This window comes from Haliotis asinina, chromosome 6, assembly GCF_037392515.1.
Source record: "Haliotis asinina isolate JCU_RB_2024 chromosome 6, JCU_Hal_asi_v2, whole genome shotgun sequence".
NCBI lineage: Eukaryota > Metazoa > Mollusca > Gastropoda > Lepetellida > Haliotidae > Haliotis > Haliotis asinina.
In genome coordinates this window covers 56,776,282-56,803,408 of record NC_090285.1, presented here as the reverse complement: position 1 = coordinate 56,803,408, position 27,127 = coordinate 56,776,282, and the positions used below count along the sequence as shown (strand labels likewise).

The 27,127-nt window shown below is 37.8% G+C and overlaps 1 protein-coding gene across 3 annotated transcripts in view; it reads left to right on the top strand.

Annotated features, from left to right (window-relative positions):
- Window positions 1-27,127, top strand: part of LOC137286435 (tubby-related protein 3-like) — a 77,578-nt gene that overhangs the window by 38,487 nt on the left and 11,964 nt on the right. For 2 of the 3 annotated variants that reach the window (XM_067818296.1, XM_067818294.1), the window contains 5 exons: window positions 14,670-14,708; window positions 15,825-15,864; window positions 20,685-20,844; window positions 21,476-21,628; window positions 22,094-22,144. In XM_067818296.1, coding sequence (XP_067674397.1) covers window positions 14,689-14,708; window positions 15,825-15,864; window positions 20,685-20,844; window positions 21,476-21,628; window positions 22,094-22,144 — 424 coding nt within the window. In that variant the 5' untranslated portion in view covers window positions 14,670-14,688. The remainder of the gene's footprint in view (window positions 1-14,669; window positions 14,709-15,824; window positions 15,865-20,684; window positions 20,845-21,475; window positions 21,629-22,093; window positions 22,145-27,127) is intronic. The other variant, XM_067818295.1, reaches the window with a different exon arrangement.

The following is a 27,127-nucleotide window of genomic DNA, read 5'->3' as shown; positions in this document are numbered from 1 at the left end:
GCAACGTAATGAAAACAATTTTTGAATCAGTGATCCAAGATGTATCACATACCACAATCCCATGAAACATATGAACCATTTCCAGTGCCTTAAACAAATATGCCACCTGATCCCTCATATTTAAGGAGCATAGCTAGAAGAAAAAGCCCAGGCTTGCACATGATTTTTGCTAAATGTCCAACCCCCAATACTATCAAATTATACAGCTTTGCAACCTGTCAGGCTCACACGAAAAAATTGGCTTGCTACACACATCTAGATTTGAATTAGTTTCTGTGATAATAGAACCACAACTGGTTATTGTCTTATATAGAGTTTCCGAATTGACACCTACACTTCCATTAAGAGAAATGTAATTTGCATCTGTTGAATGACAACATTAATTATTGACAATATATTTATGCCTTATATGTTGTCTAAAAATAGTGTTACTGAAACCACCCTGTGTAAAATATTGATGTTTTGACTTGCCATGCACATACTCTTATTGTCATGGAAAACTGTGATGTATTAATCATTTGGCCTTTGTTATAACTCTTGCAATGTTTCTGTGTAGTATTCTATAGTTGTTCATATGTAGTCGAGGGAGTGGTTGCACCAGTACTAATGTCAGCCATTTTGTGTCGGTTCACAGGGAATCAGGGGAGGGTCATAAAAGATATACATAGAGCTGGTAGCACTTTTTTTTCATTTTATCTTTTCAAAGAGAGCCATAAAGTATATGGACATATTTCGGGCGGGTCTTGCAATAATAGAATTAGAAGTGTTTTGCAAAGAAGGTGAAAAAAATAATGTATGTGTCATCCGAAGTGCATTGCAGTAGGGTCTTTACATTCAGTAGTAAAAAGCATGAAAAATGTCTGACAAATCACCCCTCTGTAATAAGTGAGTTAGTGATTTAAGCTGCTTTTAGCAATATTCCAGCAATATCACAGCAGGGGACACCAGGAAAGGGCATCACATGTTATACCCATATGGGAAGTAGAACTCAGGTCTTTGGCGTGAGAAGTGAATGGTTTAACCACTGGGCTACCTCACCACCCCAGTGCCCATAGAGATCATATTTATATATACCCTCGGACTTGATGTGACATCAATGCCTGTGTGACAAACCTGCCTCAATATATTGAGAGTAAACATTGCCGTCCAAAAACCTATGGTGCCTGAAAACATATTATTACCTATGAGGGAAAAAATGTCAGGCTTCATACGGTGCCCTAGGGCAATATATCAGTCTGTCATGGTAATGTGGCGTCATGAAAAATGCCATGGCGTCACAGTTCTTCTGTGAAGTTGCATTCTACATGCAGCCATGACGGGTAGCCAGCCCATGTTTGAAAGTAGATTTGGGTTTAATTTCCTTAATTTAACGACTTCGGTAATAAACAGAATATTATCTTTGTGCCCATAACATGATGTTTACAACACTCGTGCCTAAATATTGGTATATCCCTCACTCTTGCTCTGGATATACCAACATTCAGGCACTCGTGTCGTAAAAATAGCATGACATGCCCCCCATATAATATCCTCTATTTATCACCAATCCATTCAGTGACCATCAGAAAGTTCATATCAATAGGTGTACATGCACAGTATATACACCTTGATACCAACAGAGCTCTGTTTTGTTGGTCCTTGCATACCTTTAACACAATAGCTATTACAGAGACATAAGATTGTTGACAGGAGCAACAGACCCCACAAACAGTCCTGCCTGGGATTAGTACAAGTACCTGTTGATTGGGGGCCACACTTATTAAGTGTAATTACCCACATGGAATGCATCCTGCTTTAGACTCACAGGTGAATGGGCATTTAAGTTAATCTGAGCAGTGTGGACATTCAGTTAGTCCAAGTTGGAAGTGTAGTTGACAAACTGCTGATAGTGTATATGGTTCAACTGCCAGTAGGAGAAAAGATGGACAGCAGAGTGTAGCTGAGCAGTGTGGACATTCAGTTAGTCCAAGTTGGAAGTGTAGTTGACAAACTGCTGATAGTGTATATGGTTCAACTGCCAGTAGGAGAGAAGATGGACAGCAGAGTGTAGCTGGGATATAAAGAGACTGGGGAAAGGTTGTACCTGTGGTATGTCATCCTGTGTTATAAATGAGCGTTTGTCATGACCAGACATACTACCCAGTAAACTTGGTCAATAAGCAAATGGCTAATAACACTGTTGTGACCGAGGTTCAAGGCTCTACACCGTGAATGCATGACTGTGTAAGTTGATCGTTATTCTTGTGCAGAAACAAGGAAATCAAATCAATATTATGTTAGCTGTATCAGCACTAAAAATATTACAAAATTGTTTCTTCAGATTCTCAATTTTGAAATTTTATGTGGAATGTTAATGACAGCATGCCAGGTCATTATTAAAAGATTCAACTAAATTTTCACTTTAAATAATTAATAAAAGAAAGGTCTTCAGAAGATAATGTAAGCTGACTGCCACATTTGTGGATGGCCTAGTCCGACTCCATGTTGTTTGTTCCCCAGCCAACGCAACTGCCTGCTGTGTTGGCCTCTCATTAATAACATGACTAATTAACGAGGATGGTGGTCCCTCAACTAAGATGGCGAAGGCATGGTCACCCTTGCAGTTGGGAGATATGGCAAACTATACACCTGTAATGGAGGGGATAAATACTTGATGGGTTGGGATTGGCCTAGTTACCACCTTGCCAGCCAGGGAGCTGCACATGGTGGCAAATAAACACACATGCTTCTTCACGATGTTATTTGTAAGAACTTTAAGGTTTCAAACCCTCAGAAGTTTTGAATTTTTAACATGATGAAACCTCAGGAGATCTCTATATCACTTTCCTGTATCAGAAATTGCTGTTCCCATGGTGCATTAAATAGTACTGCCGAGACTTTAAAAGTGACTTCTTTACTGGGGTTCATTGTATACCATGTATACTACTCAATATTTTAATAGAATATTATCAGGCTATAGGTTAGGAATCACAGTCTAAGTAAACTTTCGTTACACTCCATCACTGAGTCTAACAAAACCTAGTAGAAGGTCGCGTCACGTAACCTTTGAGCGACAAATGGCTGTCCAATCAAACGCGAGACGGTTAAATAGATTTAACCAATCAGACAACGGCTGCTATTTAGGGATCGTGGGGACTTTCAAAATATTCAAGTCACTGACACAGATCTCTCCACAAACAAAAATCCACACATAGCACAGTTATTTCACCTGCAGTACTATGCGTTAGGGTTTCTATTGACATTGTTACCATTAGCTAATATTTCCGCAAGATAGCATCCTTGAATATTGCCAAAAACACTATTTTCAGTGACTCTTTACTCACCATTGTCATGGTTGTACGTACACTGTGTGCATCACCTGGAAGCAAGTGTACGCTAAATAGCATTTGGAATCGTTCGGGTATGAACCTTTTCGAGATAAGAAGTTCAAAAGGTATGTGCGAATGTCCACTTTCGTGATTTGGTAAGCTGTGTTCTGATTGGTCAGTCTCAAAGGTTACCAGACGTGACCTCCCATAAGGTTTTGTTAGACTCAGTAGTGGAGTGTATCGAAAAGTACTGAGGACAAGTTTACTTAGACTGTAGGAATCATACCATCTAAGAGGCTGTATGGAGTCATAATTAAACATCATATGAATAGAATACAGTTTTAGTTGCACCTGGTTCACTGTTGATCTTCATTTCACAATAGACAAAAGTAATGGTTGTTATAATCACAGTATCCCAGTAAAGAATCAAATAGTACGGACATCTGTTCAGACTTCTGCATCTGAGTGAAATCTGAACACAATTTTGTTGTTTTGGGAAAGAAGATAGGCTATTGTTTACTTTGTTACTTATTACAAATGAAGCATTGATTGGATAAGTTCAACTTGTTTAATGCCCAAATCACATCCTGTTTCTATTACAGGGTAGCCAAACAACCAGTCAGATTTATCCTTCACACTGAGAATATCCCTATCATGTATTGAGTAGCATATTTCACATATTAAATAGTCTCTGGAAAAGAGTATTATTGATACCTGCCTGTGTCAGTGTCAATCACTGCTCTACCTAAACTCCATTGGTTTTTTTTCAAACTGCAAGTACTCATGCAGTAGTTAGGAGCGGTGGGATGGCCTTCTGGTTACCGCGTACAGTGTGTGAAGCCTATTTCCAGCATGCCTCACAATGATATTGCTGCTGAAAAAGGTTTGATTCCCTCATGGGTACAATGTGTGAAGCCCATTTCTTGGATACCCCACAGTGATATTGCTGCTGAAAAGTGGCATAAAACTACACTCTCTCACATTAAACTGCTTGATCATCACAGAAGTGTCAAACAATTCTATGCCTTGGAACCTCAAGTCTTGTGATGTCAGACTGCAGTGGCGTCAGTGAGTATACATCTCAGGTTCAGCTGGAATGTAGTCTTGATTGTCATTACCTGTTTAATTCCCCAAGGGGATTCAGGAGTAGAAAAAGTCACCAGGAATCTTAGCTGTCTGTACAAGGTAGCCAAATGGACCAAATTGGTCAGAAGCTCAATGATTGGGTTGATTGCTTGTCCTTGTATTCCCAACAGTGTGGATCTTTGTCATTGTATTGAGCACTGGATCATCAGGTCATAACTTAATTATTTCCATGCTTCTGGCATAAATTTGAATACTGCTTAGTGTGTCAAACAAGCTTTCCATATTTTAACAGGGGTAACAGACATATTTCATGCAGCGTGGGCTTCATATTTTAAAGTTCAGGGAAGTTTCCATTGATTCCTGTGAATTATTAATCTGGGTGTAGTTGTATCTGCAAGTGCAGCAGGAAAGGTTGAATGGGTTTGTATCACAGCAGTTGCTGGTTTTCTTTTTTGTACCTGTAATTGTGAAACCGATGGCTTTCTCTGGTCAGTTTATCATATTAAACAGTGAACACTTCTATGGACCTTAATGATAACGATTTCATACATCAGCTACTATTGTCAGTACCAACTGTTGTGAGCTGTCATCTCAACAAGATTCTTTGAAAAATGCTGGCACTAAAATTACCGATAAGTGAACATTTATCTTCATATAAGTACAGGCAACTTTTCTGTTACTGGTAAGTTAGTCAGAATCCACCTTACCCAAGCAATCATACTCACTCACCATATGAACCTGTTACTAGTATTTTAACATCATGCAAACACTGTTTTAAAAGGTTGATCATGAGCAATGTCAAAAGCAAATTGTCTTGATATTTGTAAACAGTACTAAGGCCAGACCAATTCTATTTCTTGTTTTACACATTTTTGTCCTCTGAAAAAATTAAAATAAAATTTCCAGTCAAAGTAATATTCCTTCTAAATACCCAAAGTATTTTACTTTTGGCAATTCATGAAGTGAATATGGGTAATAAAACAACATAAAAAGTATTTCTGGTGAGTTTACATTTTTAACCAATAAAAATATAAGGATTTTATTTTTTGAACCAGGGAAGTTTATTTTTTATTTTTTTTCTTATTCTTAAAAAAAATATGGCATATGAATCCATAAAACAAGAAATAAAATTGGTCTGGCCTAAACTCATTAGTACTGCTGCCCTTTATGGTGTAAAAATGTCCATGCAGGAAATGTGTGATTAACCACTAATAAACATCAGTAGTTAGCTAAAATGTACAATTGTACAACAGGCAGGTTGCTTTTAACAGTTAATGGTTGTTTGTACTGGTACATATCACTGGAGCGTGTTTGGCTACCTCTGTAGCTTCCTGCGTTGTTCTGCTGTAATAAACAACACAAATCATCATTAGTGTTTTGTGTGGACATCATTAACAACAAGATCTACTCAACACCATGGATAACAATTCATTCATTATGCTTCCAATCTTCGTACTTATGAGCATTGCCTGCATAGTATGGATGCCATGATCTCTACCATTTATACCACATGTTCAATTTAAATAACAGTAAAGGAATACATTTTAACAAACGAATAAATAAGTGACTGAATAAATAGCAAACAATGAATTAAAATATATATATATAGAATTGATTTAATAAATAAATAAATAAATAAATAAATAAATAAATAAATAAATAATAGAAGTAGAGTTAACTGACAAGAAATAATCAGTCAATAAAGATAGACCATCTGTTGTTCTTGACAAGGGTCCTGATAGAAATAGTGTTCCTTGTGTGGTATATACTCAGCAGATGTGAGGTTTCATGTGTAATGAGCACATTCTCTACTCATGATAGCTCTTTGTATGTTCATGTTAACGCGCTACACCTCAGAGTCCAATATATTACATACAGACACTTCAGAGGTTTTACCCTTGAAAGTCTAGAATATTACAGACACTTCATTGGTTTTACCCTGGAAAGTACTGACCTTAGACTACGCAGTGTTTCTTGGGATGGCAGGCTTGGCGATAGCCTGTCTCACAGTCCTTGAACTGCATTATTTTCTCTTCTGCCGAGCCCTTCCTGCAAAGCTAAAGCCATATATGAAGCTTAATCTCCCTTCTCACTGGGGCCCCTTTTCAGTGTCAGTAATGATCTGTTTCTGTCAAAATTATGTATGTTAGTCAATATTGGCAGAGCCTCTCTAAATATTGACCATTAAATCTTTTAAAGTGAATTTAGTTTATTGCTTTTAGCAATATTCCAGCAATATCATGGTGGTGGACACCAGAAATGGTCTTCACACATAGTTCCTATATGGGGAACCAAATCCCAGACTTCGGCATGACAAGCAAATGCTTTAACCACTTGGCTACCCCACCACCCCTTTAATGCCACAGAAACACTGCCCCAAATCTTTTAGAAATACTACCTGCCTTGTGTATTTAGCTCTTTTTTTATCTGTTCACAGTCACTGGTTTCTTTATCAATTATTCATAATAATGGCTGAACAGAAAAGAATTAATGTAAGATACTTATTTTGCTGTGTACAAATGCCATTAGGATATTTTATTCCAGCTGTGGGTGGGACTTCCTTATACAGTGTTTGGGAATTTTTAAAAATTCATTGCAACCTTTCCAGTGACAAGCAGCAGGGTTCCTGGAAAATTAACTCTTCTGAATCTCTGCAAGACAGTATATGTTTTAGTCATTGCCAAATACGTGAAAAACTTAGCTTTGCTCAAACAATTCCAATTAAGAAGTAAATATGAAATTTGTCTTCCTTATGAGTTACTTTTGTCCTCAATAAAAAAAATTGATGGTGCCTCCTGCATCAATTGCCAAGTGTGCCAGCAAAACATTTCTTGTGTAATGCTATTAGTGTTTATTTCCCGACCAGCAATGTTTATATCAGTACCACAATACCATGCAAGTATTTACAGTCAGTTACTGGTATATTGATTTCCATCGTAGAATTAATGTGAGTAGGTTGCTATTTAGAATTAATAAATGATAGGGTAAAATTGTTATTGCAGACTATATACCATGCATGCTGTACATACTTCATGTCACTTCATAACACCAGTAGTCTGCAGACTTGATTTTTATGTTGCACTTAAATAATCTTCATTAACCCATGTGTAAATATTAAACGAATATCAAAAGTATAACAGTTTCATAATTTCCAGTGATGTTAATGTAATCCAGGGCCCATTTCCTCAAAGCTTATAATTTTAGCAGTACGTACTTGTAATGCCTGTAATTTAACAGTCATTGCACAATTATGGAATGTTGAGTTTTGACAGTCACTGTCACTACTATGATGGTTTTGTGAAACATAGACTTCTGACATTCACTGTCACTACTATGATGGTTTTGTGAAATGTAGAATTATGATAGTCACTGTACTTCAGTGGTTTTGTGGAACATAGACTTCTGACAGTCACTATCATACTACGGTGGTTTTGTGGAACATAGACTTGTGACAGTCATTGTACTTCAATGGTTTTGTAGAATGTAGACTTCTGACAATCACTGTACTTCAATGGTTTTGTGGAACATAGACTTCTGACAGTCACTATCATACTACGGTGGTTTTGTGGAACATAGACTTGTGACAGTCATTGTACTACAATGGTTTTGTAGAATGTAGACTTCTGACAATCACTGTACTTCAATGGTTTTGTGGAACATAGACTTCTGACAGTCACTATCATACTACGGTGGTTTTGTGGAACATAGACTTGTGACAGTCATTGTACTACAATGGTTTTGTAGAATGTAGACTTCTGACAGTCACTGTGCTACAATGCTTTTGTGGAATGTAGACTTGTGACAGTCATTGCGATAATGTTGTTTTGTGGAACATGGCAAAGAACACAGATTTAATCTTCATGTGGAAATCACATTTGGTATTGGCTTATTTGGTGAACATTTTTGTAAGTATTGCTAGTAAGACGTCCAGGACATCTGTACTTGCTTGCCGTGTGTCTGCCAAATTGGTAAACAGTTCGTCGATAGTAATGAACATTGGGGTGAATTTATGTCATGTGGTTCAGGATTGTTTGAATATATATGTTGTGTTTTGATATTCAATTATGAACCATTCATATGTTTACCCACACATTTATTTTGTGTGTGGTATGCATGGTAATGTGTGTGAGGTGTGTAGTGATGATGTGTGATGTGATGAAATGTAAAAGTAAGTATGGACTGCAAATCTGGAGATTCTTCTCTGAATCACTTACATCATTTAATAAAAGTAGGACATGAGACTTTCAATAACTGAGGGAAAGGTATACATAGTTATAGATTTTATGGGTATGGATCCCACCGGATGATTGACTAGGCATTTTTAGACACAGTTCATGTAATTGTGTGTGGAGTGTTCAAGGAGGGTATGGAGGGCACATTCCTGTAAATTTTATTAAAATCATAATGCATTGGCTTGAGGTTTAAATTGGGAAAATGTTGAGATTTCAAATTACAAAATATGTACACTTGTTGAAAGAAGTTAAAGAACTTTGGATTCTTCCATTAATCCGACAAATTATCTGATCATGCCTAATGGTTTGTATCATATCTTCTTTTGTGTAGAAAATATTGTCCCTGTGAGGGTGTGGGGGCAGTCTATAGCTCAGTGCTGAAATCAATTCAGCTTTTAAGACACTGTTGTTTCAGAATAATCCTCAGTGATCCTTTCTGTATCAGCCAGATACAGGCTGATCTTGTCATAGCATGTGTCATGGGTGTCATTGTCTGTGCACTTCAGCAGGAGACAAGAACTGGTGCATGCTATTACACAGCAGAAATAGGAACAATTGTTATATCTGTGCTTGGCTACATTATGCAAGAAGTTTGGAAGCATGTTTGGTTTTGTTATAAATAAAGTATTTAGATACAGATTTAACAAGTAAATCTGATGGTCAGACTCAACCTTAATGGTTCTAATAAGTAAGTCTGAGTTTGATCTCAGTCATGATCAGTCTTATAATTCCTGGTGTAGATTTAGGACAAATCTTGACTCTGTTACCATGGCGATTGGCCCAATTATACTTCACAGGTTTATGCAGTAGATGATGCATGTTTGAAGATTGAAGAAAATGTGTCAGAAAAAGAGAAACAATGCATGAGATCTCATAATTGAGACTCATTTGCTGTAAATGAAGCAGCCTGAATAGGATTTACAAAGAGTCATACCATCTGTAGCAAAAATAACTTTCGCTCTTTTTTTCCTTGATAAACAAAGACGTTCCATCACATTACCCCTTACTGGGTGAATTGTCGATGTACCTGGAAAATACATCCAATAATTATTGACCACAGGATGAATGTTCTGGTTGCTATGTGCTGCTCGGTCAATATTTCAGTCAGTGCTGTTTCAAATCTGATAACCTTACAAGACTCGGTCAAGTTCAGCAGTACAACCTCAGCTCTACGACTGTCATGTCTATGTTTATGTATGACACTGTTCAAACACTAAGATTGTTTTGTAGAACCAGATCCAGAATTTATAAGTCAGATTTATAATTTAAAAATATGTATGGTCAGTTTTACATGTTTTAGTCATGTGTCTTCAAGTAATAGAGATTTTCTTTACGCTAATGTCAATCTGGTGACTTAATGTCAAAAACCTATTGCTGCTCAATACATTGGTTCTTTATATTGAATTGTATGGCTCACCAGCAGTGAGTTTGTGTTAACCTTTGTGGGTTAGGTTTATGGCTGTGCTGTGGCTTATACTGATTATTGGCAGGGCACAACTAGAATTAACAGCTGCGCCAGTTTGTGACAGGAGTCACAGTTCAGCCCATAGTCTGACTCCCAGTCCCTGAAACGTTATTTTCCCTCCCACCCAGCTCTTATGCTCAAACCCTAAATGAAACAAGTTTTTTCCTCTGGTTTCATCTCTCAGGGGCTCTTTTTCTGTATACTCATGGAAACAACTGAGGCAACACATGAATGTACAAGTGTTCCTTTATTCTTTTCCAGATTTCTTCACGAGGTATGTGTTGCACTGTGGATGAAATTCTGGAAATAAATATTTTTTAGGAACTCTTGTACTTTCATGTGTTCCCTTATTTACTTCCATGAGTATATGTTAATGGAGTTGTTTCTTTCTATGAAAATGATATTTTTTCAGAGACTCAGCATTTAAGTTTATTCTAAGTTTTCTCAGTTTATCTTGTTAATAGAAGTATAGTATGCACTCAGTTGTCCAACTTTCAGCATGTATAGCAATTACTCTGTTATTAAGGACAGTCTAGTATTGTTTTGCATGTTTACTTCTGTGGTTGTTCATTGCCATAAAATGTTCCATATATGAGCCATGCAGACTTATCTTGTCCATCAAGGACTTTTTATGTAGTATTTTATCGCATGGATTATTGTTAGCTGAACATTATGTCCCAAAACAGATGAGTAGACTCATGATTGTAACTGTTAATATAAGTCTGAATGGATTAGATAATTTACAACCTATAAGAAGTTACTTCACTAAAGTTCAACTATCTTGTTTGTCATCACTTTCATTTACTTCCTGGTTCTGTGTGATTGCAAAAGATCCTTGGAATTTTAAGCTCTCCAAAGAAGAAAAGATACGGGTATATCCACTTCAATAAGTTTGCCTGACAGCTCTGTTGTCTGCACATGTAGTCATGGAATTAAGCATGACATACTTAAAGTGGGTCACATGGTTCTAAGTACACACCCAGGAGTTTTCATAAGCTAGTCATATGTATAAACAGGTAGAAAACTAAGGTAAATAATTTTACCACTTTGTACTGTAGTTGCAGGTGAACATCCAATTCAGATATTTCTACCCAATCCAATCTGACCGTGGTAGGCATGGTGACTGATGTTTTGGGTGTGGGAACAAGGTGTGTGTGGGAACAAGGTGTAGGTAACGGTAGTGGATATCAACTGGTGGAGCCAGCTGCCCTTAAACTGAACCTAGGCTGTGATGAGGGCAGGTGGAATCAATTAACTCTCGCTGTGTGCCATGACCTCCAGACTTACCACATCATGACCTGATGTAAGTTCCATGCAATATATACCCTGTCATAGAAGAAATGCAAAGAAGAAATTATTTTGATGACAGTGTCACATCTTACAGTTGAAATATTTGCAAATATACCAGTATGGTAAAAGTTAAATCCAGCCTATAGCCTACATTATAAAGACTATAGACTCTTTGTACGTTAAAATATATTGGTCTTTTGGTGAAGTGATGGATTTTGATTGATTGTGATAGTTATTAAAATAACATTTTACATGTTTCCATGGAAATGATCTTCAATGAAAAAGGCAATGTTGCTCCTCCAGATAAAATCTTGAAAACTCAGTATGATATGTCTTCTCTAAAGGTATCACATAAAATCTTGTGATGGTAAACTGATGCCTTTGCCAATTGTACGGTTTTTTAAAACTCTGTTTTCGAGTTTCCATAGCAACAACTATGACCGACTTAAAATAACAATGTCACAAGAGGATGTCGAAAAGTGTTCTCAGGTCTTCATGGCAATAATTTTGATGTGTGTATTCATGAAACACATTTACCATTACATGGGACATGGATGACTTTTTATATATAGTGGACGCCTCGTCCAACTCCGTCCGTAATCATTATGTTTCCGGAGCATAACTCAGAAACCGTTCAATATTTTTAGATCAAACTTGATAGATATAGTAATCTCAGCCTATGGTTGTGCCTTTTGCTATTTTGGCATTTATATTTTTTTTGTTTTTCCATGGAACATTTTGGTGTTAGTCCTATGGTGGGGTGGGCTTCGTTTCCGCAGCAGAACTCAAAAACCGTTCAATATTTTTCTGCAAACCTTGGTAGATATATCAGTCAGAAGTTGAAGTGGGGCCTTTTGCTATGTACAGGTTCTTGTGATTTATTATTTTCTCGGTTTCCATGGAAACGTTCAGACATAGTCTCAAAATGGAGGGATGGGCTTCGTTTCCAGAGCACAACTTGAAAACCATTTCATATCTTTCAACAGATCTTGGCAGATATATGAGACAGATCTTGAAATTGTGACTTTGCTGATTACAGATATATGGCGTGTATAATTTTCATGAATTCCATGGAAACAATTCAAACTTAGTCTAAAAAAGCAATGAGTAACTGTGAGATGATTTGTCCTTTCAAACATGTGGGAGTCGGGGGGGTGGAGGGATATGTCATCTTCTCTATTACACACATCTGCAGTTGTTGTAAGCCATTTCATATATCAGCCAAAATTCTGTAAGCTTTTGATATTCCATGGGGAGTATGACCTGCTGTGCAGGTAAGCCAGTAGTTAAAGCTGATTGGTCACTATTAATCTCTTGACACAGTCTTATCTGTGTTACTGTATATTCTGTTTAACTGATGCTCAATATTCAGCCTGGTAGTCCTCATGGCATGTGCTGGATTTCATGTCACTGGTTGCTTCACTTACCCACAATGCAAGTGTCACATAATGACAGTGCCTGATAAATACTGGTAATCAAATGTAGGCCAAGTCATGGCCAGCGACAGATCTGAACAACGATCAACCCCACTAGGGTACGATGACACTATCAACAAAGTCTGCCTAGTTCAGTTGGTTATCTTTTATAGCAAACATACTCTGTGAAGCTGATTTGTTGTGGGGTAGCCCAGAGGTTAAAGCGTTCAATCATCATGCTGAATATCCAGGTTCAATTCCCCACATGGGTACAGTGTGTGACACCTATTTCTGGTGTTCCTGGCTGTGATATTGCTGAAATAGTGCTAGAAGTATAAAAGTTTACTCAATCATTTGTTGTGATGAAATTTCATGATATCAGTCAACAGAATTACTGTTACAATTAAGTCCAGAATACAAAATGCAAAACGAGTGTTTGAAATAAAATTGATGAAAGAATTGAAGTATTTAAAACAGTAAACCACAATGTCAGTGTCTGTATTATGGCAAAGATGATGTTTGGGATTATATGCTCATGCCTTCATTTACTCGTAAAAATAAACTCCAAAATGCAATTTTCCTCCTAATTCAGAAGTTACCAACCATATATTTCCCTCTTTATTTTTCTATCACTTCTAAATGTCATTTGAAGACACTTATTTAAATATTTGATATCATTCAGTGATTCAGTGGAAAGATGCATTATAATAAAGGTATTTTTGATCATGATAAACACACCTATTTAACATGAGGAAGAATTTCCGCACATAGTTATGAGTGTTCAGTCTCATGTAACTCCATCTTAGACATTGGTTTATGTCAGATCAAAGAAAGAGGTATGCAGAAAATTGTCACCAAGGTTTTTTTTAATAGCGTGTTTTCAGTCGCAGTGGCACAGTAGTACCAGTGTTTGATTGCCCTAATTGTGTCCAGCAACCAGGTCTGTCAAATGTAATTGCATTACTCCCTTCTGTCTGACTGGACCAAGTATTAGTCACATTATGTGAAAGATGAGACCAACGAAGTTGTCACAAGCCATATCTTTTCCAGTCTTCCTGTCACACAGTATGGAAGGTGATATCTCAGTACTGAGGTCAGACAGAATATAGGCAGCTGAAGTGGAGGGGGAAGAGTCAGTATAATGGTGGAGCTACGGTTAAAAAAACACAAGTGCTGCAATGTTAGGAGGAAAGTAGCTGGTTGATGATCAGGGTATCATTTGGAAAATGTTTTGTTTGTCCAAGATTCACACTGGCCATGCTTTAAGCTACATTCAAGCAATCAGTGGAAGGGCTGTTCATGTGACAGTATTGAGGCTGACAGGTGCAGGCAAGCCTTATCAGTTTATCATAACCTGTTATAGCCTAACTGTCATTGAGACCAAGGGATGCCAGCATTGGATTGAACTCATCTCCCCTGGTCAATATCACTGCTTATCACATATCTCATGACTTCAAGATAATGCAGTATGTACCCTGTTGGAGTTGATGCATAAACTTTACAACTGCCAGTGTTGGCTCTACTTATATAGAAGCTGTGGAGAACTACGTAAATGCTGATGTGGCTTTAACTCACTCACCCTAGTTATCATAAGCAGTTACCATAAGCGGAGGATATAAACGTTTTGTCTCAGATTTAACTTTTGATGTCTGTGAAAGTGTTTTTAGAGCATTTAGAATATGAAATTTCTGTTGTGAGTGTAAAATAGTGTGACTGGTCGATGTAACAACTACATGTTAGTCAGTGCTACCCCAGCCAACAGGTATCACTTCGTGTGTGTGTGACACGTTTACATGCTCAGGACTGTATACCCATAATACATGTACACATTTTATGTGAAATACTTGCTGACACTGCTGTTTTGTATTTGCAGCCCCACCCCACAAGTGAAGATGAGTGGGCCTCCAGGCAGGTGAGTACTGACACTTTTATTTGACATCTTTTGAAGATTTAATTAGGGTTTCTCTTGTATAATGGATTACAGGTGAAACACTGCCTTTGTTTTGGTATGCTGTAATGCAGTGAATAAAATATTTTCATTTTTGCACCATCGTTACTATCTAGTCTTAAAATGACAGTTTTGTCCATTCAAAATAACAAAGATTATGGTTATTATTTTCTAGGTTATTAAACAATGTATAAGTTGTGGCTATTGTTTCATCTTTATGCATTATAATCATATCACATATATCAAACCAAAACAACAGGTATTGTGCCACAATACATACCGTAATGTGGTAAGAGCATACCATTTCACCCGTATCACGTCAGATAAGTCTGCTGGGTTCAGTGTACATGTTTGCTTCCCTTAGGTATGCTTGTAGCCAGTGGTTGTGGGTTCGAATTCGAAACTCACCCCGATAATGTTTCTCTGTCAGTCGGCCCCTTACCCATGCTTACTCAAGGGTACTCTGATCTGGTGAACATCTTGGGCCTGTGTCATCAGGCTGTCCTCCACATCAAGCCTATTCACCATGTATCACTGATTTATTTTCTAAGCAGTGTTAAACCCAACTAACTCAAGTTACAGGTATAATAGATTCAGGTAATCATGGCATTGTATACTGTGTATGCCTCCTCGTTTCAAGTGGGATATATCCAGGTATTCATGAGATTCTTACCTTTCAGCTGCCACCTTGTTACAGGTGTGATATATGCAGATAATCATTATGTTTTATCTGTAATCTGAGAGCAGGTTGAGGATGTGATGCATCGTGGGTAATCATGACATTAAAACGCGTCAGTGACACCTTGTTTACTGGTGTGATGCCTCATAGGTAGTCACAACATTGTAACCTGTCAATGACACCTTTTACAGGTGAGATATATAATGAGTTAATCATGACACCAGTGAGTTACAGGTGTGATACAATGAATGACTCCTTGTTACAGGTGTGATATATCCAGGTAATCACATTTGAAATTTTGTATTGCTTGTATGTGTAATCACTTTATACGCAACTTTATCTCCATCTACCATCTAGAATGCAAGGGTTTACCATGTACTTAATCTCATGTCTTGTTGCAGCATCAGTGACGACTATGCCTCCACCAAACTGGAGACACAGGTGAGTGGCTTACTTTTACTTGCTCTGTTAAGTAATGTCTTCCCTGATTGACTAGAGGTATTTCTGTAAATAATGTTTGTATTGTTCAGTGTTATATTCAGTGTCTTTAGTTTTTTGTGCACATCATGGTATTCACCTCATTGAATCTCTTATCTCAAATCTGGAATCTTCGTAGCTGGCAGTATCTTCTCATCAACTGTTCCAAATACAAGAGTTTATGGACTGTGTTTTTGTCATGGCTACGTGGTTATAGAGCATACATAATTAAAGGAGTACAGATGACAAATTTGCTTTGTAAGTATACTGATGTTTTGTCATAACCAGGAGCTAGGAGTTCTGTGAGAAGTGAGAGAATGAGTTTAGTTTTATGCTGCAAACTAGTGGCCTGTAAGTAATCATGTCTGGACCAGACAGTCCGGTGATCAACACCACGCGCATTGATCTGTGCAACTGAGAACTGATGACTTGAGTCAACCAAGTCAGCAAGCCTGACCACCCGATCCCGTTAGTTACCTCTTACAACAAGCATAGTCGCCTTTTGTGGCAAGCATGGCTTACTGAAGACCTATTCTACCCCAGATCTTCCCAGGTCAACGTAAGAAGTAACATGACCTGTATTCAATGAGTCAGATATGGAGGATTCATCTTTGTGAAACTTTTTACATTACTATTGCCATTTAAGACATAAATGTGTCTAAAAATCATCTTCAAACACTTGTCAGAATTTTACTTATCATGCATATTGATACATGTTTACCATTGTCTTGTAGACCAAATATTCATTCACTGAGAAATACAGTTGCTTAGATTATTTATGAAAAAAAACACTTGAACAAAGTCTCCCCGGATGAAACTTATATAACGGTAACATCAATGACTTTGTGCCATTTGAACATGATCTCTGGTATATTTTCACTAACACTTAGTTTTCAATTCATTGTTCCTTCTCTTAACCAAAAAACCCCACTTCAGTATTGTAATTTGTATACTTATGTCAATGAGGTGTGACTAACATGTGTTTATGCCATAAGCTTATATCATAGATAAATGCTTTAGTTAAATAATAAACATTGTCTTTACCTGTATTTTGTATATAACATTAGATGTTACTGCCCATGTTGTAATGTAACATTTAGACATGTGTTATTTCTCATATTCAAATGCCTTACCTGCGCATGCATCTCCCGTAGGAAATACATTATAGCAGTGTGACAAAAAGACAGCACTGTTCTTATGTTAAGGCAGGGAATGTGAGTGTTGAAACTGTGTAAGGAGTGTTGAAACTGTGTAAGGTGTCTGTATTTTGCTGGCCAACTATTGATTCCATTGCTGTTGCTACTTGTAAATCTCTCCATTTCTTCTGTAGCCTCACAAAAGCCTGATGACTGAATACTTTCCTGCCTTATAAAATATCTGTTTTGGGTCTGTGAGTGTTTGTGCGTGTTTATGTAATCAGCTGTAGGTATTGATTTCAGCACACAGATTGTTCCTCCTTTCCCAGAGAGTATAATATGCCACTGTTGTGCTCAGTTTCTGTTAATCAAATTCATCCAGTTTCTATAGCTATAGCATTCATCTAAGATTCATGTAGTGTTGTTGTTCAGAATGTTCTGGTATTTACTTCTCCTGAGGTTAGTTCAAGCTTGTTGTCTGTTGTTGAGATGTTCCAGATAATCGCTGCTTACGATGCCCAGCCTTAGACCCAGGCACAGACCTGCTGTACCTACTCACCTAATCCAACACTAAGTCTCTGATTGTGTATGATTTCAGTAGTAACAAATAAACCCATTTAGACTGAAAATGAGACCTGGTGAGAGAAGAGATTCACAACCTGGTGAAATCTGAACTTGCTCCATTTGTGAAGCAGGGAGGGCATGGCAGTTTGTTGATTTGATTATTTCTTTGCCTCTGTCAGTATTAGTTTAGCAATGTACTTTTTTAGAAGAGAGTGGCAAGTATGAATACTTTTGAGCTTTTCTGGGTAGAAATGTTACAGGAAGCAGACACAGGTGAAAGACAGACACATGGGGATAAACATTCTAAATGTTCATATTGATGAGGATCAAGCTCTGGGCTTGTTTTCACCAAAAGGGTGGACATGTTCAACCTGGTATATTCCTCCAACATTAAGTTGTCAGTAGGTCATAATATCACTGAAATAACATCACAAAGGGAAACATCTCCTCACTCACTCATTAATCACCACCAGACTGCCTGAGAATAACTCCTTCACAACAGATGGCTGTGATGTCAAACTTGTTCTAGCATGGATAAGTTTGGTCTTACACAGTTTTTAGCAATATTCCAGCAAAATCATGGTTCCAGAAAAGGACTTACACATTGTGCCCATGTGGGGAATCAAACTCAGATCTTCTGCATGACAAGCGAACACAGTAGTATTATTAAACCACTAGGCTAGCTCACCATGCTGTTATAACGTGTGGAGTCTTATGCACATTCAGTCGACCAAGATGCTTGGTATGTGTGCGCACTGTGTGAATGCCACTGTCTGTGTATGTTCAAGTGATGTGTGCACTGTCATTGCCTTGCGGAGATGTTATTACAAAACAAGCCTGCCAGAAATAGTTAAATCTGTCACATCACTCATATAGCTCTCTGTCTGTCTCCTCTGCTCTCAAGAGCTAAGGAGATTATTAAAAGATTTTCTGAGCTGGAATCTTAGTAGCTGTTGGTTGAATTGTGGTAGGAATGAGTGTAGACTGGCTAGTTGTCAGGTAGGCCTTATTGTTTTTTTGTGATGGCATGGCTGATCTGGGATTTGGTAGCTGTAGTTGATTAAGGTTGAGGTTTGATAGCTGTGGTTGGTTGTGGTTGTGGATTGATAGCTTTAGTTGATTGTGGTTGTGGTTTGATAGCTTTAGTTGATTGCGGGTTTGGTTTGACAGCTGGAGTTGATTGTGGTTGTGGTTTGACAGCTGGAGTTGATTGTGGTTGTGGTTTGACAGCTGTGGTTGATTATGGTTATGGTTTGACAGCTGTGGTTGATAGTGGTTATGGTTCGACAGCATTGGTTGATTGTGGTTGTGGTTTGACAGCTGTGGTTGATTGTGGTTATGGTTTGACAGCAGGTGTTGATTGTGGTTGAGGTTTGACAGCTGGAGTTGATTGTGGTTATGGTTTATTGCTTTTACATCAAGCAAAATGGCAGCACCTTGCTGTGACAATCTGATTAGTAATCAAGGCCTGTGTTGTATCAAACAATCTGACCAGTAATCAAGGCCTGTACTGTATCAAACAATCTGATCAGTAATCAAGGCCTGTGTTGTATCAAACAATCTGACCAGTAATCAAGGCCTGTATTGTATCAAACAATCTGACCAGTAATCAAGGCCTGTATTGTATCAAACAATCTGATCAGTAATCAAGGCCTGTATTGTATCAAACAATCTGACCAGTAATCAAGGCCTGTATTGTATCAAACAATCTGACCAGTAATCAAGGCCGCCAGTGTATTGTATCAAACAATCTGACCAGTAATCAAGGCCTGTATTGTATCAAACAATCTGACCAGTAATCAAGGTCTGTATTGTATCAAACAGTCTGACCAGTAATCAAGGCCTGTATTGTATGAAACAATCTGGCCAGTACCCAAAGCCTGTATTGTATCAAACAACCTCACCAGTTATCAAAGCCTGTACTGTATCAAACAATCTGACCAGTAATCAAGGCCAATATTGTATCAAACAATCTGATCAGTAATCAAGGCCTGCATTGTATCAAACAACCTCATCAGTTATCAAGGCCTGTACTGTATCAAACAATCTGATCAGTAATCAATGCCTGTATTGTATCAAACAATCTGACCAGTAATCAAGGCCTGTATTGTATCAAACAATCTGATCAGTAATCAAGGCCTGTATTGTATCAAACAACCTTATCAGTTATCAAGGCCTGTACTGTATCAAACAATCTGATCAGTAATCAAGGCCTGTATTGTATCAAACAATCTGATCAGTAATCAAGGCCTGTATTGTATCAAACAATCTGACCAGTAATCAAGGCCTGTATTGTATCAAACAATCTGACCAGTAATCAAGGCCTGTATTGTATCAAACAAGTCGGACAAATTAAGTGAATCAGTTTACTTGGCCAGCATGAAAAGATTTGAAAAGTACCAGCTTATTGTACAAATCCTGCAATCTGTATGGCAGTTTAAAAACCAAATGTCATTGTATTTATGCGATTTTGTTGGACTATGCTTGCACATGTAAGTCACGTTCAAACATACCTCTGAAATCAGAGTCTAATTCCGCAAAGTAGGAAGGTGGATCAAAGTACAAGAAGTTAAACACACCTCCTCCGGTTCCACATAGTTCAAGTCATCATGTCAGAAAATATGGTACTCATTAAAACGTGGCCAGATGTAATTACTTGTGGGATCTCCATAAAGAAAAATTATGTAAATCTTCAACAAAATTATCAAGTCCCATCTCAGATTGTTCATACTGCATTGGTCTTCTCTAGTCAAACAACTGACACTGTCTGGCAGGGTGGAACCAACAGTACCTCCAAGCCTGATAAACCTTGTATACTGCAATCCATGTTGCAAACAGTTCTGCTACCATTAGAATATGTGTCTTGTGCTAGTGGACAATTTTCATTTTTTATTTCTATTAGATTGGGCTGTCTTTAGGTTTTGTTCTTGGTATTTGAGTGTCCGGATGCAGTATCAGCTTTACTTAGCCAGACATATTGGAACTTACCTGACATATCGGAACTTAATCTTGGTCAATATGGCTGTTCAGAAAACTGAAAGAGGAGGCTTGATGAAGTTGTTAACTGAATTTGTTCATTCACAGCGTCAAATCATCGAGAAGAACAACAGGCGGAAGAGACAGACACCCGGAATGATGCAGCCTAACGTCGACAGTCGACCATCATCAGGCAGGAAGAACAGAGAGGAGTCCCGTCCACTTGTCAAAGACTCCACACCCAAATCAACCACACCCACCAACTTTGGTATGCTAATGAACAAGTGACTGTTGATACATGAATGTAATCGATTGACTGCCGTTTGTGGGATGGCACACTAATGCACAGGCAGATCATATTTTGTAACTCGTTAAGCAAATGTCAGTTAGAGTCGCCAACATGGTAAGACCCATACATTCTTGCCTTAGGTGTTTCTTAACTGTTACCCCAAACAACATGAATTTAAAAAATAAGTTAAAGTTTCGCTTTTTACAATAATTTCTTTTAAAAAATAGCTGTGTTGTCCTCCGTACACAGCATGTGCTATATGTTTTGGCACAGCTGAATATTTTTCAATGAAGTTATGAGTTATGAAGTTATGAGTATATAGATTACATTGTTCATCTCCACACAAGCACCTTATAGCTAGAATATTGCTGAATGCTGTATAAAACTAAAAATGAACCTACCTCCACTACACAGATGTTCAACTGTTTGAAGCAGTCATAATAGGTCATATAAGTGGATGTATTATCTCCCCATAGTATCAACCATTTGGCCTCTGTGTAGAGTTTGAGGTGGTTCACCAGTTGGAAGTTATATGGATTATTTTGGAATCATTATGAGATATATGAATTCATGATCTATACAAAATCTGCATGCATCACTTCTCTTGCAGCATATGATGGCCCAGGAGGCTACGACTTGGGCAGCCCTGACACCCTCAACTCAGGGACATCAACCACGATACAGGTGTTGGATGTTACGTCCACTGTGTCCAAGGATTACAACAGTGACACCGACAGTGAAGATATCCCCACAATAGGAACAGGTAGGTCACTCTAGCACAGCTGATATTGCAATGACAACTTCAGGCTCAGGAAGCACCTGCACAAATCATCACTCTTGTTTGTCAGTAAGTTTTATGAATTGTTATTGTAAATCCGTGTGAATTATGAGTGTTAGAAATGCACTATTTTTACAACAGCAATCAACCATAGAGGTGCCATCGACCAGATGGAAGAAGAGACAACTATTTTCAATGCACTGACAAATGGTGTAACAAAAATAATTTCGAACTCTTATTTTTGCCAGTTCGTTTTGTTCGTTTGCTGTTTATCACTCTTCTGTGTCCAGAATGTAAATGTTGATCCCTTCAGTGTTGTGTCATGGTGATAAAATCCATCCTTCAGCCTACTGCAGCCCTATGCTGTGCATGTGTCTGTATGCATATTGTATGCACAGGAATGCTGGACGCCTGTATGCATTATTTTTATTGATTTATGTTCATTTTAAGAAAACACCCAACCCAAAAAGAAGGGCAAGAAAAAAAACAAAAGGGCAGCAGGTAATTATAGTAGTGTGGTGTTGAGCTACTCTGACTAACTCCTGTTTCTGAGACCACCAGATACTAACACTATATTCCCTCCAAGAAGATAGCTAATACCAGTTAAAGGGAAACATACCAGAGAAATGTAAAGTTTATCATGTACCGTCAGATACAGTGTACATAGCATTTATGTTGTTAATTACTGGATTGTTTGGTCCAGACCCGCTTATTTACAGACTGCCACCATATTGCTGGAATATTGCTGAGTGTGGGGGAGAACTAAAGTCACTCACTTACTCAGAAATAGAACAAATGGTTTACCTTCTGTACATATATTTTTGTTGTGCCATATTTATATTGATAAACATGTACTACTCAAAAGAAGTTGCAACACACCGTTACCCAAGGCTTTCTTAGAGAAATACTTTGCTCCCATACTTTGCTATGGTCTGGCACTATGTTCACTTTCTGCAACAGGGTGCTGTTGTACAAAACAAATTCAGAAATAAGACTGTTGTAAGTCTTTGTGAGGGTACTGGACACCACCCAGGTCCCTGATTCAGTTATCAGGCCTTAGTGCTGTGATCGTTTTGTACAACCACACCTAGGTATTAGTAACTTAATCTGTCATGGCTCAAGAACAAAACTGTTCTTTATCTTATATAGCTTGTGGAGATATGCAAACTATTTTCCTCAATGATTGCAAAGCTTGGGGTTTCAAATGACACAAATCAGTATGAAGGTAACTTTTTTGCTATATGATTTTGTTTAGTTCATTGTGCTTGACTTTTATAGAGACAGACATTGTAAATCTTGCAGAATTATTAAGCAGACACACACAAAAAAAAACAAAAAAACATTGAGCAAATCTTACAAGGTTTATTCCTCACTATTAGGATGTCATAACACTCTGCAGCATATTGGATATAGAAAAAGATCAAAATTCAACTGTTCCTATGATTTGAAATACACTTTAGTAGTCTATTTCATTGGGTTTTATTAACCAAAAAAGGTCTTCCACAAACATTTTGATTATTGTAGTGACCTCCAGTATGCATTTTTGACTTACTATGTACAGATTATTTCAATCTGCCAGCCAGTAAATAACTTCAAAAAGAAGTACTTTTTTAAAAGACTATCATTTGTGATTTTTGCTGCTTTTATAGGAGTTTTATCAGAAGGGTGTTTTTTGTTTTGTTTTGGGGGTTTGTTTTTTTGTTTTGGAACCACAACAGTTATCAGAAGCTATCTGTCTCATGTCAGAGATGTTCTCTGAGTAGAATCCTGGTATATGTATATCAACATTTATGTTATCATAGATAAGAAAGATCTTCATAAATTTGTGATTTTCTCCTGCTTGGGTACTGCACTGCAACAACACCGTTTGGCTGAAACACCATATGTCTGCTTGTTGGTGCTCAAGTTTCCTCCTCCCCACCCTCTTTGTGTCAGCCTACTGCCTTAGTGTTGTGTCCCACCTCACTGCTTCTCTGTACACACAGCTTCACCAAGTTGCCTGCAACAATGTATCTCATTTTCAGACTCATTCAGTACATCGCATGTGCTTTTAGGAAAGGCCAGATTATGTTTAAGAATTGCTTTATGAGTATGCCAACTAAAAAGTGGGAATGTGAAAAGAATAGATAGAAAGCAGTAGTCTTTTTTACTTCAACAACAACAAAAGCGTAAGAACATCATATGATATTGCTATCAATATATATGATTTAATACATCCCTCACACATCAAACATCTGAACAGAAAAGATAGTTGAATTGAAGGGATTCACATTGATTTACCATCTAGGCTGTGAGATGACAATATTTGATAAAAGAAAAACAGTTAAAGATTGTCCTGATACAATGCAATAAATATGAGTCAAAAAACACTTCACTCATGAAACTCCAGTTATCTAGACTTGTCGGTTGTAGCCTTGTGTGGGTACTAAAGGATGTTTTTGTTTCAGGGTCTGTATGACAGTCAAATGAATAACATTTGGTTAGATCTACTGAGACTCAAGATTTGTTAGAGATTTTTAAGAATTAGCATTTGGCAATATCTGTATTAGGTTCTTTGTTTTTAGGGCATCAGTGTAGAAACTGTGGATCCCAGCAAATATGAAGTTTGCTTTGCTTCATTGTGTGCTCCCTGCCACATTGTGTGACACTCTGATGGAATGATGCCTCTGTTTGTGTGTTATTTTTTGTAGCTCGTATTCGTAAGCATGAGGACTGGACAGAGGGGTCACTAGATAGTGACCACCTACCGATGAACACTGAGGAAGAGTACTCAGCGATAGACTTCTCTGCTAGTGACAGTAAACATTCTAGCTGTCTGTCCCAGTTGTGTGTAATGTGTAGGCTGTAGATGCTAGATGGCTAGAATGGAGGGTGATACGATGTGTGTTATAGAACATACTCACATGTTTGTCTGTAGTGTTGTTTTGCAATAATTTGATAATGTCCCATAACCGTTTATCCTTCCATGGCCAACTGTCTGCTGAAACCAGACCTCCATGGTTTAACTGTCATCAGAAGGTTGAATTCCATGGTTAACTGTCTTCTGAAGGTTGAATTCCATGGTTAACTGTCTTCTGAAGCTACATGTCCATGGTTAACTGTCTTCTGAAGCTACATGTCCATGGTTAACTGTCTGCTGAAGCAACAAGTCCATGGTTAACTGTCAGCTAAAGCTATACCTCCATGGTTAACTGTGTGCTGAAGCAAGACTTCCATGATTATCTGTCTACTGCAGCTATCTTGACATGGTTAACTCACTGATGAAGCAGGACTTCCATCAGTAACTGTCTACTGCAGCTAGCTTTCTGTGATTAACTGTCAGCTGACGCTAGACTACCATGATTAACTGTCAGCTGAAACAATATTTCCATTGGTAACTGTCTACTGCAGCTACCTTTCAATAATTAACTGTCAGCTGAAGCTAAATATCCATTGTTAACTGTCCACTGAAGCTAAAGATTCATGGTTAACTGTTTAATGAAGCTAAAGATACATGGTTAACTGTCTAATGAAGCTAAAGGTCCATGGTTAACTGTCTAATGAAGCTAAAGATACATGGTTAACTGTCTAATGAAGCTAAAGATCCATGGTTAACTGTCTAATGAAGCTACAGATACATGTTTAACTGTCTACAGAAGCTAAATATCTATGGTTAACTGTCTGCTAAAGCTGAGGATCCATGGTTAACTGTGTGCTGCATTATGACCTTCATCGGTAACTGTCTGCTACTGCTAACCTTCCATGGTTATCTCAGCTGAAACTGGATGTCTTTGATTAACTATCAACTGAAGCTAGCCTTATGTTATCAATTGTCTGCTGAAACTAGGCTGCACGATGGGTAACTTTGACTTAAAGCTTGCCCATGAGTCAGTCAATTTGCTGACTGTAAACATGTTATAATTGTCTTAAGTCAGACAGTGCCATAGTCTGCTGAAGCCGTCTGTGTCCAGTATAGGCTCCTGATGTATGTGTGTCTGTGTCTTTGTTCTAGACGCTCTGTTAATCCAAGCTGGTATTCTGACAGAGGGCTGGTCTAAAAAGCCTCAGCCTTCGTCTTCAGATGTTCAACTATTCAGTAAAGTGACTTTGTTGATGGCAAAATGATATTAACAGACTTAATGCTTTGTTTATGTGTATGAGAATGAATTAGTTACCTTGTTTTGTTGTAAAACAATTAACAGTGTGTGTATATCAAGTGTATGGGTGGCCTAGATGATGTCACAGGGTGTGTGTTTTCTGCTATCCATCATTCATCTGAACCAATTTCTGATCAGTCTTTGTATCAAGCTAGTACCAAGAAAGACTGGCTATATCAACCAATACATGATGTTGGTCTCCTTAGAGAAATAACAGGCAAAGACAGGTTACAAATATAAAATAATGATCTAGTTTATATTATTGTAGAACATTTCAGATACAAAAAAATCGGTAAATCAGCGGCTCAGATTCTAACTAAGGTTTTTCATCGGCTCAGGATAAGAAATTCAAGATGTTTAGAGATTCCAAAGTAATGCACATTATGTCAATCATTGGATTGTCTGGTCAAGACTTGATAATTCGGTAAATCAGCGGCTCAGATTCTAACTAAGGTTTTTCATCGGCTCAGGATAAGAAATTCAAGATGTTTAGAGATTCCAAAGTAATGCACATTATGTCAATCATTGGATTGTCTGGTCAAGACTTGATAATTTAATGACTAGGTGGTAATATTGCTGACTGCAGCAATGAAAACCACTCATGCCAAATAGATGCTGTTTGTTAATGTGACACTTTGGCCATCCAAATATATCTATCCTTCCTTGGCTGTCACAGTCACATTCTCACTCACTTAGCTCATAGAGATTGTGATTGACGGTGGGGTAGCCTGGTGGTTAAATCATTTGCTCATCATCCCGAAGATGCGGGTTTGATTCTTGACGTGGGTACAATGTGTGAAATCCATTCCTGGTGTCCCCTGTTGAGATATTGCATGAGTAAACTCACTCAGTCAGGGATAGTGAGCTACAGTATCTCACACTGGCTTTCCTTTTGTTTCATGTTGGTATACTATTACACTAACATTGTTTGAGCTTTTATTACCATTTTCCTGTTTTTTAACCTTCATCCCATACTATATTTGGACATATTAAATAAGCTATACATTTGAATCCAAATTCTTTTCTTGGTCTAACTCTGATTAGCTTAAGATTATGGCTCACTCACACTGCACCAAGGTTAAGCTGGATCAGCCTGCCAGTACTTATCTGCTGACACATGACGTTTCTGTTCAGGTGAAAACAGCGACACTGCAGGATTGAGTAAAAGCGAGCTGTCAGATGCTGTGCTGAAGACAGTGTCGGGTATTACCATCAACCGAGGTTATTACCACATAGTGGAGCACAGTAGTGTCTTAATCAGTGCTGGTAGTTGTTTAAGAATAGGTGTTTCAAAGTCTGTAATTATGTTCCATATTCCGTGGCAATTTATGCCAATGTTATTAAGCCT